The sequence below is a fragment of the Solea solea genome, chromosome 12, assembly GCF_958295425.1.
Source record: "Solea solea chromosome 12, fSolSol10.1, whole genome shotgun sequence".
In the NCBI taxonomy this organism is placed as follows: Eukaryota; Metazoa; Chordata; class Actinopteri; order Pleuronectiformes; family Soleidae; genus Solea; species Solea solea.
The window spans coordinates 6260928-6279019 of NC_081145.1; the positions used below are offsets into that span (position 1 = coordinate 6260928).

Consider the following 18092-nt stretch of genomic DNA (forward strand, 5'->3'; position numbering starts at 1 on the left):
TCAGCAGTGGCTGAACTGTTGTTGTAAAACTTTATGGTTTCATAAACAAGGTAATGACGCAGATACACACACAAACGCAGCGTTAATTGGAGCTTCCTGTCTATGTCGCCTTTAACAGCAATTCTACACACATACAAACGTACTCGGATGAGCCACATTTTCAAACCAAGAAATTTAGCTGGGCCAGACGTATAAAAGAACTCACTGAATCTGAGGTAGTAGCAGTAATGTTTTCCACTTTGAAATAAAATATATCCTTCACACATCTCAAAGTGCCCAGAAACAAAAAAAGTGCACAGTATCAGCCGTTATAGTTGTTTCTCTTTAAAATAAAAATAAAGGTGTTTCAAAATCAAAAAAGGAGCAAAATATAAGCAACCAAATGAGTTTCTCTTTGAAATTAAATATACAACCACTTTGAGGTATATTCCCTTTGTGCCATTATTTGCACCTAAATGTTTCACACTGGACCTCTGAAATGAAACATTTATTAGTATCTAGAACCATGGTTCGTAAACTGTGGTACTATGGTACTTGGAGGAAAAGCAGAAAAACTGTTCTATCGCACACACCAGGGTATGTGATCGGAGTGGAGCTGAGGAATTTAGAGTGCGTAGAAAATGAAAAATATAAATTAAATTAGAGTCACCTTATCTCTCACTTCATCTTAATCTAATTTGGCTATACCAGTGCCTGTGTCCAGGAGGATGAAATAAATCTGCCCCCTGTAGGTCTGTAGCTTGACCTATAGTGTCTGTGTTTGACCTATAGTGATAATGGTGTCGCTTTGAGAGCTGGTATAAAAACATATAGGTCACAAATGGTCTGTATTTACAGAATATAGAGCTTTTCTTGTCTTGATGACAACTCAAAGCAGCTTTACACTACAGTTTTTCCATTCACACGTATTCATTCACACATCTTTCATACCCATTCACACTGACTGTGGATCAACATGGGGTTGTGTGTGTCTCGCCCAAGGACACATCGGCATGTAGACGAGCAGGTGGTAGTTGTGCAGAATCTGCTTTGTTGTGCTCTCTGTTATTCAGTCTTTCTCTGCAGAGAAGTTAATCTAACTGGGACAACATTAGGAAACAGCTGTCACAGCCACACTGTTTACATTCTTTATGAATCTATCGCCATACAGAGCTGATTCTTCACCGTCGAGCCAGGCCTCCTCCTCTCTGAAACTTTAAGCTCGTGCTTGTCTGTGCTAAATGTCACAAGAGAAAAACAGAGCAAAAGTCATGGAAACAGTCTTCATACTCATCGTTTGATTGACACTCTGTCCATCAACGTTTGATTTTAACACAAACAGTCTCACCTTGGAAACATCTGGCTTATGTCAGTGGGACGCTCAATCACCCGGACAGCTTTTAAATGCCGCCTCCGGCAACTTGCTGCCATTGTGCAAGGCGCATAGTTGCATGTGAACAAGAGGCTCTTTTCTCTTTCCAAAAATAGTCATGTTGGAGCACTATTTATTGCAAGAGATGGTGGACTACAACTCCAGAGCAAGCAAAGCCAATTCTGCACTCACACCACATCACACGGGAGTCCAAGGCAAACAGGGACTCCGACTGATTAGTGTAAGACTCAAAAGAGTTATAAACATGTATAAACATCTATGAGAGCCACTGCTATGGAATGACTTCAACAATTACATAAGGTCAATAAAGTATATTATCATTCATATACATCTAACTGTAACAGTGTAACAGGTCTTGTGAGTTGTCACACAAACAAAGTTATCTCTGTAGGTTCACTACCGACACACAGAGATTGGAAATACTGCATGTTTACAGTCCACTCTGTACATTATTATGTAACAGATACAACAGCTGATATTATTATTATGTAACAGATACAACAGCTGATACAGCAACATCACTGAACACCACTGTTCACTTAAAGGAAAGCTGAAGTAAACTAAAGACAAACCTCAATCAGCCTATCACTGCAAAATCTACAGTGCACTTTCAGTGAGAGGCTCCTCAAGAGTCTTTTCCAACCTGGTCTTTGTCACTGTTTTCTATAGAAGCCATTTTCAGCTACTGTAGGACACGACCACACAACAATGGAAGGTACATTCTCAAAAAGTACAACTCAGTACCCTAAAAGACATGTAATTTAACAATACTGTGGTACATAAATGTACCCACTATAAAGGTACAATTATGTTTTCTAAAGACACCAAAATAAACAATAATTGTTTCCAAAATAGATTGTGTGTGTTATCACTGTTGGAAACTCAGAATTGGTAGAGGTCTCTTTAATTGCGTTCTAACAGATATATGTACTGTAGGCTATAACTTAGTGTGTAACTTTTAGATATAAACAAATGTTTGTTACATTCAAGCCTTTGTCACACAAGTTCACCCAGTGCTGATTAGGTTTGTCAGCTCCACACCAACTCTCTCTGTACACAGGTTGGAGTCGGACTGAAAACACAAAGAACAAGTGAAGAAGTGAATTCTACTGTTAAAAAACCCCCAGTCATTCAGCTGTTGCATGGTACAAACACTTCTTGCTCCCACCCGCACTTGTGCCACTGTTGTATACACACAAAAGCTCCCTCGGTCAGGTCTGATAGTATTGCTTGACAGAGCCTGATTTCAGATGAAGGCTGAAGTATACAAATAATGTTACCTTGTTTCTGTTTCAGGAAATCACTAAAAGTGATGCACTGCAGCTTTAAAGTAGCAATAGTTTTGCTTTGACACCACAGCAAGTTAACGGCGTGCTGCGATGACGCACACACAAACAACATTCACACAAATCTCATTTTCTGTGGATGTAGGTTATGGCCCAAGGATGAAATGATTAGATGTTAGTGGTGATCCAGAAAAGTATTATCACTGTGGGTTTGTCCTCCTTTAAGTGCTTTCTCTAGTTTAAACTAAAAGTAGGCTATAACATAAAACTGCAGTGTGTAACTTTGAGATAAAAACAAAAGTTTGTTACCTTTGTCAAATGAGTTCACATAATGCTGAGTAAGTGTTGTATATTTCCCAGTACACCAGTGTTTGGATCTCATGTCAACAAGTGTTATTACCGTGCTGCACTCGTAATTTGCTTTGTGTCAAGACTGACTGTAAACAGGTTGGAGCAGAACTGAAAACACAAAGATTTTCAGAAGTTCTTCCAGCTGTTTCATGCTGTAAACGCTTCTTGCTCTCACCTGCCCCTGTGCTGTTGTTGTATACACACAAATCCTCACTCAGTCAGGTCTACTAGCGCCATCTCTGAGGGGGACAACACACAGCAGACAACATTCCCAGCATTAAATTGCACTGACGCTCACCACTATTTACACCAGATTAGGTACTTTAGCTGTTTAGTGGGGCACAGAATATTACTGTGATTAAATGAGTGAAAAATTAAACATCAACATGATTTCATGATATTTCATGATATTTTTCACTAACTATATAAAGACACCTGAGCAAAAGGTACTCACATTTTTTAAATTTTAAGTTTTTAAATCATAGTTTGTTATAAAATAAAATAATAATAAAATATATATTAATATAATATAATAACATTAAAAATGCTTTGTGACTTTGTGACACAATTATCACTACTAAAAGATTATGCAATATAAAATTAATCATAAATTTAACTCAACAACACATAGGAAAACGCATTCTGCAAAGCCTGAATATGTGACCTATAAACACACACCCAGGATGTCCATATAAGGAGTTCTGTATTATTCCAAAAGCAAATTACCAAGAGTGCACCTATGGCACACATCTGTGCCGCGTGTTTATTTATTGTTTACTTTATTGTTCCCTGCTGTTTGACATTGAAAAGTTCCAAGACATGCAAGTTTAACATGTATTCATTAAATGAGGTTCTTGCTTGTATTCATTAAAAGTTAAATAAAGAGATTAAAAAAAATTATAATCCACGCCTTTCTTTGAAATCTGTTGGAGTTTACTGAGAGATTTGGGATTTATTTGGTGGAACAGTAATATTGTGACCTCCCATTGTTGGGCTGACGGTGGCATCAGTGGTCAAGTCTGATAGTATTGCTTGACAGAGCCTGGCATTATGCAACTAATGATAATAATAATAAAAAATCACAAAAAGTTACACACTGCAGCCATTTGTTTTTGCTTTGACACCTTTGTAAGATGATGCCATGCTGCTATGATGTTCACAATGTTCACATCAATCTCAGGTTTGTCTATGGCAGCTTGGTTGCAAAATGGATGAATTATGATGAAATGGTTGTGCATGATCACCGTGTTTCATTGTAGTGAATCTGGAGACAAATTTAGCTTTTAAAGGTAGAGCCAAGCCACAGAGTTTAATGGGGAGAGTAACGGGGACAAAATGAGTCATGAGAGTGCGTGTACGCAGAGGGAAAGAAGTTGTTTCACTTTGGACACATTTCTTAACCACAGTGCCTGTTTTCTCTGGCTATAAACATGAGAGTTACAGCTTGCAAAAACAGTCAACAGTCAGTATACATTGGTTAACCCTCATCTTTATTAACTGTTTACTCAGAGATACTTGCATGTGATCACCTACCAGCCAGTTTCCTGTCGTGTTATTTTACCCAATTGAGCCGCTTGGTGACTGCAGCCAGGCCGAGCCATGTTTTCTTTTAAACTGCTGCTTTGACATGTTCATCTTTAGAGCCAGCTCTCTGGCATCGACTCAACATCTCGCTCTGGGCTGTGAAACTCCTGCACTTCCTGTGAACAGAACTCATCTTTAATTCAGTGAGCAGATATGCAGGCAGGCTGCCAGGTACCTGTATTTACTGAAGAGGACAGAATTCAGATTCACTATCATAACATTTATGGATTAACTCTATTTTAATCATCTTTACGGAAGAGTATTAGGGCCACATGTAAAAAAAACACCACCCAGTATGAATTCTGAGAATAAAGTCAGAATTCTGACTTTAATTTTGACTTTAATCTGAGAATTTTGACTTTAATCTCAGAATTCTGACTTTAATCTCAGAAGATTTTTTCTGACTTTAATCTCAGAAGACTTTTTTCTGACTTTAATCTCAGAATTCTGACTTTAATCTCAGAAGACTTTGTTCTGACTTTAATCTCAGAATCTTGACTAATTTCAGAATTCTTATGTGACTGCACTGATAATAGAGCAGTGAAAGGAAATCTGTGAAAAAGAATATCCTCGTGAACCTGTCAACAATGATCCAGAGAAAATCCCACATCTGTTATTTACATGAGTCATATTTCTGCCAGGAGTCTTCGTTCATCTGAATATTTTTTGTGGAGTAATCATGGGAAAAGAGGTTAAAACTGTAGTTTGCACAACTTTTAAATATAAACAAAAATGTCTGTTACACTGAAACCACTGTTATAAACTGCAAACATTTTGGACTATGACTGAGAACATAAGGAAGTGCCTAGAACATGTCGTTGCTCACCTCTGCACTACTGCTGTATACACACAAAGTGTCCCTCAGGTTAACAGAGTCTGTTTTAGGATGAAGGAAGCAACAGACATTTTTTATTTTCAGTTTTGTAATTAAGTTTAAAATTCCTGTAAAATATGTATAATAGATCTTATAAGGAATAAAACAAAACCCATTCATCCATCTTCTACTGCTTTATCCGCCACATGACGGTCGTGAGGGGAGCTGCACCAATCTCAGTTAATATAGGGCGATAGGCGGGGTCACACCCTGGACAGTTCGTCAGTCCATGACAGGGACACATATAGAGACAAACAACCATTCACTCTCAGTCAATTTAGAGTGTCCTATTTACCTAATCCCCAAATCTGGATGTTTTTGGAGTGTGAGAGGAAACCAGAGAACCTGGAGAAAAACCATGCACACACAGGGAGGAGTGTGTTTAAATTATTTTTTTAGCAGGTAATATATATACATATACATATATATAGCAATATTGTGACATTTTATGTGGTAGTATATACCGGTCAGCATACAGGCCTAACATGTCAGTATTCACACTCAATGGTAATTTACTATTTTTAATTCATAGATCAGTTTTTTACGTTGATGGATAATTATGCACCTTGTTGTGAAGCCAAACCTCTCAAATATTACATGAAGCCCAGCTGTAATAAAACCACATGCAATTTCACAAATAAAGTGAAGTGGTCTGATTATTAGTTTGTATCCCATGTTCACATGAAAACAATATTATATTTGGCAATTGTGTGTTGATCAGAGTCACGATTCAAGCTTATGTTTTGAAATGGCTGGCCTGGTATTTTAATTTTAAGGTTATTTGAAAATAACTGAATGCAACCTGTAAAAAGTACTATCAAACTTAATGTCTTATCATTAAAGTGACTCAGTCATTAATGCTTTTAGTGATATTTAGGCCTTCACTATGGAGTCCTTTGGAAAAAGAAAATGAGCTCCACCTTTGCTCCTCTAATTAGACTTTCACACAGCACCAGCTGTGAGTAATCACTTCACTGCAACGAGTGCAGTCACAATCTGGACTGATTTGTGTCCTTCCTCACACTGTCCCTGTCATCCCCTGCTGTCAAACTGGAGGACAGGAAAGAGAGTAACTGATTGTTCCTGACCTGGTCATTTTTAATATACAGTCTGCTGCTGCTGCTGCAGGTGGATAAATTAAACTCGCTGCCATGGATCTTCCATCTGGGTAAGATCCAAACAAGATCCAAACATACACACTTGTATGTTTGGCAGAATTTGCCCTGTGCTACTTTAAAAAAAAAAAATTCTTGATGGTTTTCAGGGTTTCTTGGCTGTGTGTTTTGCTGTTTTGGGGATGCATTTCCTTTCCACCTCAGAAAGGTATGGATTTCTTTTATTAATATTATTAACTTTCAGTGTTTAGCATTAAATAAATGCAGCAAAGTTATTAAGTGGAACCAGAGAGAGTTGCATTTTGAACGTTGCAAATGTTGACTTGATTTGTATCCTTTGATCTTTTATCACTTAAATTCTTATCCTGCACTCTAGACTTATTTGGCATTGTTTTATTCATGTCTATCATTAGTCTAGGCTGCCCTGTGTTTGTTTAATTGACTTGTTTTGCATCATCCTGTTTGAATGCAAAATCAGTACATTGGTGTAGAGAGAGAGCTCAGTTCTCAGTCAGTGAAGAATAAACTGATTAAACAACAGTAAAACATATGCTCTGCTGTATTCAACCATATGAATTAAAAATAATGTTTATATCTAATTTTAGGTCATAATACTGCACATGGCTACTATCTCAGTGAGAACGCACAAGCCTCAAACCAGTTTCATTCTGGAGATTTTCTGAACACAGAGGAGGATAAAACACAGGCTATGTGGCACCAGAACTTTGTTTCCCATCAGGAAGAACCAGTCCAGGACAATGGGAACCATATTGGCTCAGTTACTGGCTTTGATGAATTGATGGAGCAACACGGACCAGAACCAGGTCAGGAGCCAGAGGAATCATTGGTGACCCCCTCTACTCGTTCTGTGCAGAAATATGAAAACATGAGTGCTGGTCATCAACATCCCTTTGGTGTTTTATTAAAGGAGCACACACCAGAGACTGTGGAGGGCATCAGTTTCCCAACTGTCAATGATTTCAGACAGTTTATAGATACAGTGAAGAGCTCCTTCTTGACACCAGGAAGTGACATGGGTGGATATTTTCAAACTGCTCGAGAAACCATGAAAAACGAGTTTATTTATGGTGCTCAAAACGTTGACGGAGAGTCTTCTATGTCTAATTCTGTAAAAGAAGGATCTGTCCATGATGACGACAGTGAAAATGAAGTTTGGAGTGAGCCGATGATGGAAAAGAGTGAACCAGACGCCAACTACCAAACTGAAAGCCTCTCTCTTTTTGATCCAGTTGACCACACACCAAGTCTGATTTCTCACAATGACGTCCAGGACTCTGGGCCGGGCTCTGCTCTCTACTATAATACAGAAGCCAGAGCATATGGTTTAGGTGAATATGGAAGTGATGTTTCTCAGGAAAACCATAATCATTTCACAAGTATTCCTGATGAGCAACATGAAGATGTTGAGTCAACAAGCTACAACTTTCCTGTACAAAAACCCGCTGGCTCTTTGTTAGGACGGATTTATTTAACCAGTAACCATGTGACTTCCTCTCCTGTCAACCCTCCAGACAGTCCCTCACAAGATCTCAGCCACTACTCAAGTAGAAAATCCAGTATAAAACCTCTAACCTCTGAGAAAATAATCCACTATGAACTTGGTTACCAAAGAGAAGAGCCGAGCAGAGTGCCTAATCTCCTGTATCCACAAGAACCCCCATCTTTGACTTCATATGGTAAAAGTATATTTGTTGAAGCGCCTAGAACTCAATTCTACATCCCATCTAATGTGTCCAAACACAGGGAAAGACCCACCCAAACCCAGTCTCCTCCGACACGTCAACCCACTGAGCCACACAGAGTGACTGTAGCTAATCTCCTGTATCCACAACAGCCCTGGTCTTTAAATTCATATGGTAAAAGTATATTTGTTGAAGCGCCTAGAACTCAATTCTACATCCCAGTAAATGCATCCAAACACAGAGAAAGATCAGTTCAGACACATCAACCCACTGTTGGCAAGGAATCAAAGGATATAAACTCCACCCCGACCATCTTACCTACATCTACTGGCTCAGTTTTTTCAAACTCTGACCGGTCACCTCAGAGTAGTAGTGGTCACACACGTGTTGAAACAAGTAGGTCACATGACCCCCAGCATCATGTTTTTTTAAGCAGAAAGCAGCCAATTAAATCATACCAGCACTTTACTGTGAAACCTCCCAGCTTTTCTCCGGACTCAGAGAGACTGGTCAGCAATCTCAGAAACCAGAGAGTCACTGTTTCCCGTCCGTCCATCGTCTCTGGTCAGGCAAGAGATGAGAAATCTGACCAGTCAGAGCAGAATGGAGGCTCTGTCATCCAGGACCCAAAGCAAATGAATGACTTAATATCCATTCCCACCACTTATGGCTCAGATTCAACTTTGAGTGGGATTTCATCTTGGGTCAGTGATGTTGATGTAACGTCTCCAATTAACTTTTCCCCAACCTCAGAACCAAAGAAACCATTTTCAATGGAATTTGAGAATGAGGTCATGTCCAGGGATGTGAACTCTAAAAGATTTCCCAGTGGTGTCAGAAACCTTCAGGGCTTGTTTTCTTATCTACAAACACGCGGCCCTCCGCATTCCTTCATGCAACCGACCAAATTACAGAAGCTTCCAGCCAGTGTGAACAGAGAACATGGCAACAGGGTCCATCGCCTCTTTAAACCAAGTTTGACTTCCAAAGGGTCGGTTTCAACTCTGCCTTCTGTCTCTTGGAGGAATGGTAGCAATGCACAAAAGGGTCTGCCTCAAAAATATATTATCCAGTCCAGAAATGGCTACATAAGAGGCAAAGTGTCTTTGTCAAAGACTCGTTACACACCATACCAGCACGCTGAGGTCAACACTGCTGAACACCGATGGAAACCTCACCCGAGATGAAAAAGCACAGGAGGTGAAGGACGATAAAGAATCAACAGTTCAGTTGAATGAGAAAGGTAAAATTATACAAACACAATTGAATTGTAATTTAGAGCAAGATATATTATGTTTTATTATAGACAGAATATAATCTACATTCAGATTTTAAAACTGTATGAATGAGAACTACTTCTTTAAAGATAAGCAGCGTGAATATTGTGGATAAGTGATTTATCTTTTCATTAAGGGTCAAATTGTAGACAAGCAGGAGTATTTGACGTGTAATTCTCAAACCTCATAATTAATTTTTCTTTCTCCTTTTCAACAGGAATGTTTTCCATCTTCAAGTGGGAGAAGCATCACATTATATGTCATATTCCATCTTCTCTTTTTCACATTTTGATTGTGTCAGATGTGGAAAATGTTGTCAACAGTTCAAGGCTTAACTGCATTAACTGTCACAAAAAATGCCAACTACAATCAACATCAGTGTATGACAGGTGAAAGGTTTGATATTTTTGAGAAATTGCCTGTAGTGTTGGTCCTGGAGTCTACTGGAGGAGACCCAAGTGATATGACAAAATATGAAAAACATCAGTTTAACATGATATAATATTGTTTATTTCATTGTTGCTTATCTCTTTAGGGTAACATTTGTTCCTGTGCATTTCTCCACACGTATGAACATGGTGCTTCTGAATAAAAGGAGAGAAATAGTCAAACACGAGTATGTTTCTTGAGCTTGAGAACAAATATGCCTTCACAAAGCAGTTTTTCTCTAACATTTCTTTGAACAGAAAAAGTGGTATTTCATCATATTCAACTTTATACAGATATTATCATCGTTATATCAGGAAATTAGATGTTGGTTGAATGAATAAAGTGAACCTTGTTAAATTTAAACATTTGCAGATTGATTTGAAATGATCATTGCGGTTCACTGTTAGAAGAACATGTATACTAGTTAAGAGAAGAGAAAGTAACACATTTAAGAGGCTTTAGTGATGTTTCACAAACAGTGTTTTAGATGTAAGTGATCTAAAACAATCACATATCAATAGTTTGAAAAGTCTGATTTCAAGAAAATATAAAATGATTATAATATAAAATATATATATTAAACTTTCTAAAGTTCATTCCTCTGATTGGTAATGCTTAGTTAACATCAACAATAGTTTTCCTTTTAAAAAAAGGAAAGAAAAAATCATTAAATCATTAAAGCACAGTGCTAGGTCACAGTTGGGATGCAGCCACGGATAAATATGTTTTTTATCTTTATTTGGCAGCAAACCCTGACTTTGTCCTCCTGAAGTAAAAGTTGACAAAGTGAGCCACTATGTGTTCATCTTAGGAAAGTCACAATACATCCTGAAGATAATCATGTCCCTTATAGAGGAAAAAAGACGTCTTCGATAAATGGCCGTCAGGTTTCTGGGACATAACAGGTAAGAATCATTATGTCCACATAAAAATAATTACATAAAAAATAGTCTTGTGCGTAGTCAGTCACTCCGGGATAGATTTGGTCGGCCAACCGGAGCCGCCCGGAAACACTGAACACATCATTGTTGACAACTGTGGCTCGCGCTGGGTGAGCAGCTTGTCAGCAAACTTCTCCCGTTTTCGTAACAATGACTGTTTACAGTGATTTGACTGCACTTAGGAGTTGTTTCGATACGCTGTTGTGGATGTTAGTTGACAAATGAGCCTGTTTTGTCAGCGGAAAAGCTAACAGAGTTTACTCCAAACTCTCCGGAGCATCTTTAGCTTGCTGTTAGCATAGCTCAGCTAGATAGTTAGCCGCAGCATGGGCGATGATGGAAGTGTCATTCCCAGGCTCAGCAACATGAAGGCGTTGCTGGGAATAGTCGCTGGAGCTGGAGCCTCCTATGGGATTTACAAACTGATTAGCGGGGGGAGCTTCAAAAGGAACAAGAAGAGTGTGAAAGAGAGTGACAGTGGTGCTGTCAGGACGAGCAGTCAGCCCAGTGACACTGCTCTGAAGCCGGGGAGCCTGTTGGCTAAAGTGTCTGGACTGGATGTTGTCTGTCCACGACCTGCGCATGTTGCATCAGGTAAATAATAATAAAGCTGGACAATACCCCCACCATCTGTCTAGCATTATTAGTTTGTATGAATTATAACATGCCTAACCTTTTTATTGGCTTTTTGAAATGGTCGCAGTTTTTCCTGAGATGTGTTTTGAGACAGTTTGCTGTTTAGAAAATGACAGTCCTGACATTGGTGACAAAGATTACTCATTAGAGCCCACTTCCATGCGATATAATAATAAGATGCTTACAGCATTTTTTGTGTGACTGCCGTTTCTTTGAACAGACCTGTGAGATAATGAACTGATGCTCATTCTTATTTAACAGATCACTATTGTTCAGGATTTGTTGGCAAAGTTTGCAAAGAAAGTGACTATACCACCCATAAGCATGCTTGTATAAAAGAAAAGTCACATAGTTGTAATAGTCTTATGTACCTTAGCCAAGGGTATTGCCTTAGGGAAACAGATATCTGGCACTGCCATGTTTCTACAGCAGCCCAGATGTGCAATAAAGGCAGTGATTCGGATTTTGAAGAGGAGGTTGATTTACAAAGATGAATGACCTCCTTTACGGTATGTGTAATGTGTAAATTGTATTGCACATTTCATACACTGAGAAATCCAAAGTGCTTTACAGGAAAACTATTAAAACATAGCATTAATAATGGTAGTTTCCACAGCACATGGCACAAAGATAAAAGGATACAGGTAATTGAAGATGAGAGTTGCTCATTCTTAAAAGCTCTGCCAAACAAAAAAAGAAAGTTTTTCATTTAAAATATTCTAAAGTGAAGGCAGGCCTCACTTTTTCAGGAAATCTCTTATAAATAATAATAAAAAAGGCTGCTTCTCTGTGCTTAGTTCTGATTCTTGCAACAGTAGTGGACCAACATCTGATGACTAGAGAGGTCTGGTGGGCTCACTCTGCTGAAGGAGGTCCAGACAGAGATTGAAAAGCAGCAATATTTTAAAATGAGAGTTTATTCATAAAGGTGTTACTGATGCATTAGGTCACATTTCCTGACACTTACCGTAAGCCTATTGAATATCTCATGATAATAAATATGTTTTATTTTCATAGGCGACATCATCCATCAGTCTCCTGGTAACCTGGAGCCACAGCATCTGAAAATGCTGTTGTCTTGTCTGCAGACCAGCAATAATCAATCTGAAAGATGTCAGATTCTACTTACTTTAGGAAATGCTGCTGCCTTCACTGTGAATCAGGTAGAGTTTGTTTCTCCATAACCGTCTGCAAATGAGGTTACGTCTGGCTGCTTTATTTCCAAGAGTCTGTTTTCAAATACTGTAAAATTCATGTAGTTTTTTTTGTCAGTTATTGCTCACTGAGGTCTTTTTTTAATCACTTGTTCTCCAGAATCTAATCCGGGAATTTGAAGGGATTCACATCATTGCTGGTTACCTCTCCGATCCTGTGGCAGAAGTTCGAGTGCAGACTCTGAACGCTTTAAATAATCTGTGTATGAATATACAAAACCAGGAGCAAATAAAGGTTTGTTGTCATTCTGTGCTACAATTATAATATAGTCTTTAACATTATTTATACACTATATTTATGTCATTTTTCAATCTTGTCTTATAGGTTTATGTGCCTCAAGTGCTGGAACTAATTGAAATGTCACCGGTGAATTCTGACCTTCAGCTGGCTGCTCTCAGGCTACTGACAAACCTTTCAGTCACAGACAAACATCAACACCTGCTCAAGGAATCGGTTACACTTTTACTGTCTCTACTGGTCGTGAGCAGCGAAGCATTACAGGTGCGTAACTTTTCCTGGTGACCTTTATTTGGAATCTTGAATACTGTAAAAAAAGTATGTAAAATTCCTAAATCACAATACGATACAATTTATATGTCTCTGTGATAAAGAGACAAATAAATTAAGCTGCAAGTGAAAGCCAGTTAAGAGCAGAATTGTTGTTTATTGTAAAAAATATGTGAACTGTTTTGTTTGTTTCAGGTTCAGGCCTTGAGGGTCCTTGTGAATTTGTCTTCTAATCCAGATATAATGGATGATATTGTTCAAGCTCAGGTAAGGCTGAAGTAATAAAAATGCTGTCTTTGAAGACTGTTGTGATTGTATAAATTAATTTGATCTTTTGCTATGTGCTTTTTGCCCCCAGGCTCCAGCCTCTGTTGTGCTGCTGTTCGACACACGAACCGCTCCCGCCGTGCTTTTGCGACTGCTGACATTTGCAGGAAATTTAAAGGCCTGGAGGCCCTCGGACCAGGTGGCACATGAACTGAGGAGAAAGCAGGATTGCCTCTTCCGTGTCATGTTGGATGAATCCTCCCAGCTCCACAGCAGACTGGTCCAGCTGCTTTCACACCCAGATGGGGAGATTCAGGCCCAGGTGGCTCGTATCTTAACATAGTCCTCTCTGTCTGTCTGTCTGTCTGTCCTGTCTGTCATGCACAGCTTTTGCATCCACACATTTTGCCAAAGCCATTAACCCATAGCCTCCTAAAAGTTCAATTATAAATCTGCTTACATAAAAAGCAGGCTGTGAATTCTCATCTTACACTCCCACACTCTAACTACAGTTTTCCACAGATCAATATTACTACCACACAAATCTAAATGGTCTACTGCTTCACCTCACCAGCCACTATTGCCCAATATACAGTTACATGCACATTAATTAATCGATGAGCTGTGAGTGAACAGGAAGCAGGGAAGAAAACATTCAATAGAGTGTAAAAAAAAAACAGGCTACCTCTCCCTGTTTTTCTGCTTCTGCCAAGAGTTTTACTCCAAAAAGACTATTTTCCTTCAAAGCTCCACAGTGCCCTTCCTTCTGAGAACCTTGCATTCTTTCTCTAAAGATATTTTCCAGGTGAAATTTCTGAACCCAATTGCACTGCCAAATGTTTTCTAGAGAATGTGTGTAATCTGTGCAACGTTGACCCAATATATTACCAGCTGTGGTACAGAGAGACACTGGGAAGCAGGGAGGGTTTCTTGTTTGCAACCTCAGCATGCCTCAAAGACACCAGTGACACTGCAGCTCCAGCCATTTATATTATTATATCACTAAGTTGTATTTAAGTAGTCTTTTCAATGAAAACAAGATCTTTTTTGTCTGTGTATTTGATTTGAGAAGCTGAATCATGATTATAGGAGAACCAAAGCGAGGTAAAGCTACAGTGGGGATAGCCTAACTTTCTCTACTGAAACTCTTGGTGTTTCTCAAAGTCAAGGTTGGATCCTCGGCTGAATTCGAAAGATGCTGCATTATCACGCCCTGCTGAGTGACTGTTCCAATTTACAAGATACTGCAGATTCTTAGATGGACTGAGTCCTTCACATAGAGAAGGATGCATGTTATTTATCCTCAGAGCAGCCGGAAACCTTAGCACATGAATGTTTTATTAGGCATTTAAACGTTTTTGCTATCGTAGCATATACATTTCTCCTTTTTCTCCTTCATTTTCACAAGTTTTTGGTGTAGCACCACTGTTATCTATTTACCCCCAGTATGGCATTTATTTAATTTGAACCACTGAAGGTGGGACCTTCTTGATGATGTAATGACACACGCTTGCTACGTTGTTCCTTTAAGACCTGGGTCATACTGATCATATGCTGTGTCTGAAATGCTCACGGTTCTGTTTATGAAAAAAAGAGGGTTCATGACAGTCTGGCTTTGTGCACATGTGCACGCAATCTCTTGATGTCGCACCAGAAAATTCCTCCTTTCTATGTGCTTGTATTCTTTGAGCAATGGGTATTGCAGATTCTCTTCTTCATTGTCTCTTTTGACCAAAACAATACTGCACCACAAACGACTGGAAAGTGTGCTACAGGGAGCATGCAAATACCGTGGAAATGGGTGGATCATTAAATTAAGGCACAACATAGTGGGAACCTAGTGGACCTCTGCACAAAAAGTAGGATCCAGTCCTTTCCAGAATGCTGAGAGAGTCATGCTTCGTCTCTGTAGGACCTGACTTTGAAGGATCCTTGACTTTGAGAAACACCAACTGCCTTTCCCATGTTGTAAATGTTACCTGAGTTGATCATGGTGCTTGTTATTGAAACCAGTGTCGGGTAAGGCCATCCACAGCTGCCTGAACTGGGATGCACTGGTGTTATTGAATGTCTCATCTGGCTCACAATTACCTGCAAATCCTCCAGGGAGGACCTGGAGGAAGTCACATAGTGGAAAAAGGATGTCTGAACTTCTACCATTGTTATACGGACACATTCGACTTAAAAATAAACAGAGGGGTAGTTGACCTTAGACAAAAGCTCTTTGTTAAAAATGTATTATGCATAAAATCGTGTTTGTGGAATGACAAATGTGACTGAGTTACTGTATATACACAGGCATTGTCACTGTAATAAGACAGATTCCCAACAGGATAGAAGCTGTGAAACCATCTACTCACTTGCATTTACAGAAAAGATTAAAGGGTGTAGGTCCATCCACCCTCCAACATGCATGAAGAATGAGGTAAAGATAATGTCAGAATATGGTTTTTAATGCAAGGATTTTATAGCATGAGTCAGACCAGGTGTTAAGAAATGCTGCACACTTTACATGTTTGGATACTGACTTAATTTAATCTAAATCCTACATATGTCTCAGGCAATAGGGTTTTACCAGAGCAGATACCGTAGGTTTACTTGTGAACTAGATCTTATTTATTTACTGAAGATAGTCAGTATTTTGCCTATAAAATAAAAAAAATGTTTGTGTGTTTGAATGGTTCAATAAAAATAAGACTTGTGAAAGTCCACCTCTTAGTTTCTTTCTGTTTACTCTCTCCTTATTCTTAAAGCAGCTAATACCGTAACCTAAACACACAGAACAACATGAGTTTGTGGTTCTCTGCGTCTGTATAGTTGAGTTACTCACTGCTGCATGTCTATAAATCTCTGTGACCAAAATGTCTTCACATCAACGCTCCTGGTTATGAACTTGAGACTATAACTCTAGTATGGGTCAGTCTCAAGTAACACAGAGTCCTACATTACCCACAGCAAGCTGATCCCGCAAGTATTCAATGGGGTTGAGGTCAGGAATGCAGGCAGGCCATTCCATTCTCTCCACTCCCAAATTCTGGGATTGGAGCGTTGTCATCTTGGTGACCAGCATGAGGAGGAGATGACAGGCTGTAAAAATGTGGCACCATGGAAAAGGGAAATAAAGAGTATATACGTATACTGTATATATATATATATGTATATGTATAGTGATAGATAGTGATTTGGATACATATCACGTTTTGATTGACGCTAGGAAAGTGGGCAGTGTTGGCAGAGGTCTATACTCTATACTATACTATATATTTTTTTCTTTAACATGCATTTGTTTATAGTATTTAAATGTAAAAAAAATACTTTAACTTTTCTTTTTCATTTCCCTTTATCGTTCTTCTATTAGTTGAGAAACAACACAAATTTAAAAGCCAGAAAATAATATTTGAAATTACCTAAACTATCTATATGTATGTTTAAGTGTATAATTGCTTTAAAATGTAACTTTTTTTTGGTTTAGAGTAGAAATGCATTCCAGTTGTAGTTGGAAGGTGGAATTTCCAAGTTCAGAGGGTACTCCTTCAACTGGAACACCTCCTCAAGACGGCTGCCACTTGGTCAGTAGTAAAAACATTACTACTCTGCTACTTTTACTTTTAATTGTACTTCTGTTTTACATTAAGTCAGTCGTAAACAGTAGTTTAGTCCTGTTCAAATACTGTATATAAGCCCTGTGTAAAATACTGTAGAGAACATTGTGATCGACTGGCATTGCTAACAATGGCTAGCCTGAGCTAGCTTTTTGTCCATGTTCTTTCTGACTTCTCAACTGGTGATGTTACTCCCACTTCCGACTTCTCTATTCTGATATTAATGGCAGTTTAGTTGTACTTTAGGCAAGGGCCTTGTTTGACGGAGGCCACCATGTTTCACTGTCATGATTCTACAGCAGCTTGAATGGACAAACCAGCCAAAATCACAATTAAATGCGGCTTTTCCACTTCATGGTCCAGCCTCGCCTCGGCACGGCTCGACTCAGCATGGCACAGCTCGACTCTACACGGTTTGGTTGGTTTTTCAATACTATAGTACCTCCTCAATGTGGGCAGGGTCATCACAGCACAGCTGCATGAAACAGTGGGGACTTTGTTTTACCCGTGAGACACACAAACTTAGTGACTAGTAACTTGTAAAGTAGTTGTTTTCAGTGTAACTGAATCATAAGAATCAGTTATCATTAAAAAGATGTGTCCGTACTTCCTGCATGACCGGAGCACAGACTCCGTCTGACACAGTCACTGAACTGAATACAGTGGCAGGGTTTGTGATGAGGCTCGCCGCTCGCGATAGCCGGCTTTTAGCAGTACTGTCCCTAAATACACCAGGTACTATGCTAGTGGAAAAGCAAGGCAAGTTGTGCTGGGACCATGTAGTGGAAAAGCACCAAAAGAGGAATAGGTATAACATCCTTTGTGATAAGGCCACAGTAGTTTCCTGACATGTCAGGGTAAGTGGCCTCCTCTGCACTCTCATTATATGTAACTAATTCTTACACACTAGACCTTATGATAAAAAGTAAAGTG

The 18092-nt window shown here is 39.0% G+C and overlaps 2 protein-coding genes across 2 annotated transcripts; both read left to right on the forward strand.

Moving 5' to 3' along the window:
- Positions 1-7194: 7194 nt before the first annotated feature.
- On the forward strand, positions 7195-10154 carry LOC131470334 (uncharacterized). Its single transcript, XM_058646083.1, has 2 exons — positions 7195-9528; positions 9780-10154. Exon 1 carries the CDS (start codon positions 7292-7294, stop codon positions 9470-9472), a length of 2181 nt encoding a protein of 726 aa, XP_058502066.1. The 5' UTR covers positions 7195-7291; the 3' UTR covers positions 9473-9528; positions 9780-10154.
- Positions 10155-11012: 858 nt separating this feature from the next.
- On the forward strand, positions 11013-16268 carry armc10 (armadillo repeat containing 10). The gene is made up of 6 exons (XM_058646488.1): positions 11013-11526; positions 12586-12731; positions 12883-13017; positions 13108-13284; positions 13486-13557; positions 13649-16268. The coding sequence occupies exons 1-6, from the start codon at positions 11259-11261 to the stop codon at positions 13898-13900; spliced, it is 1050 nt and encodes a 349-aa protein (XP_058502471.1). The 5' UTR covers positions 11013-11258; the 3' UTR covers positions 13901-16268.
- Positions 16269-18092: the final 1824 nt, after the last annotated feature.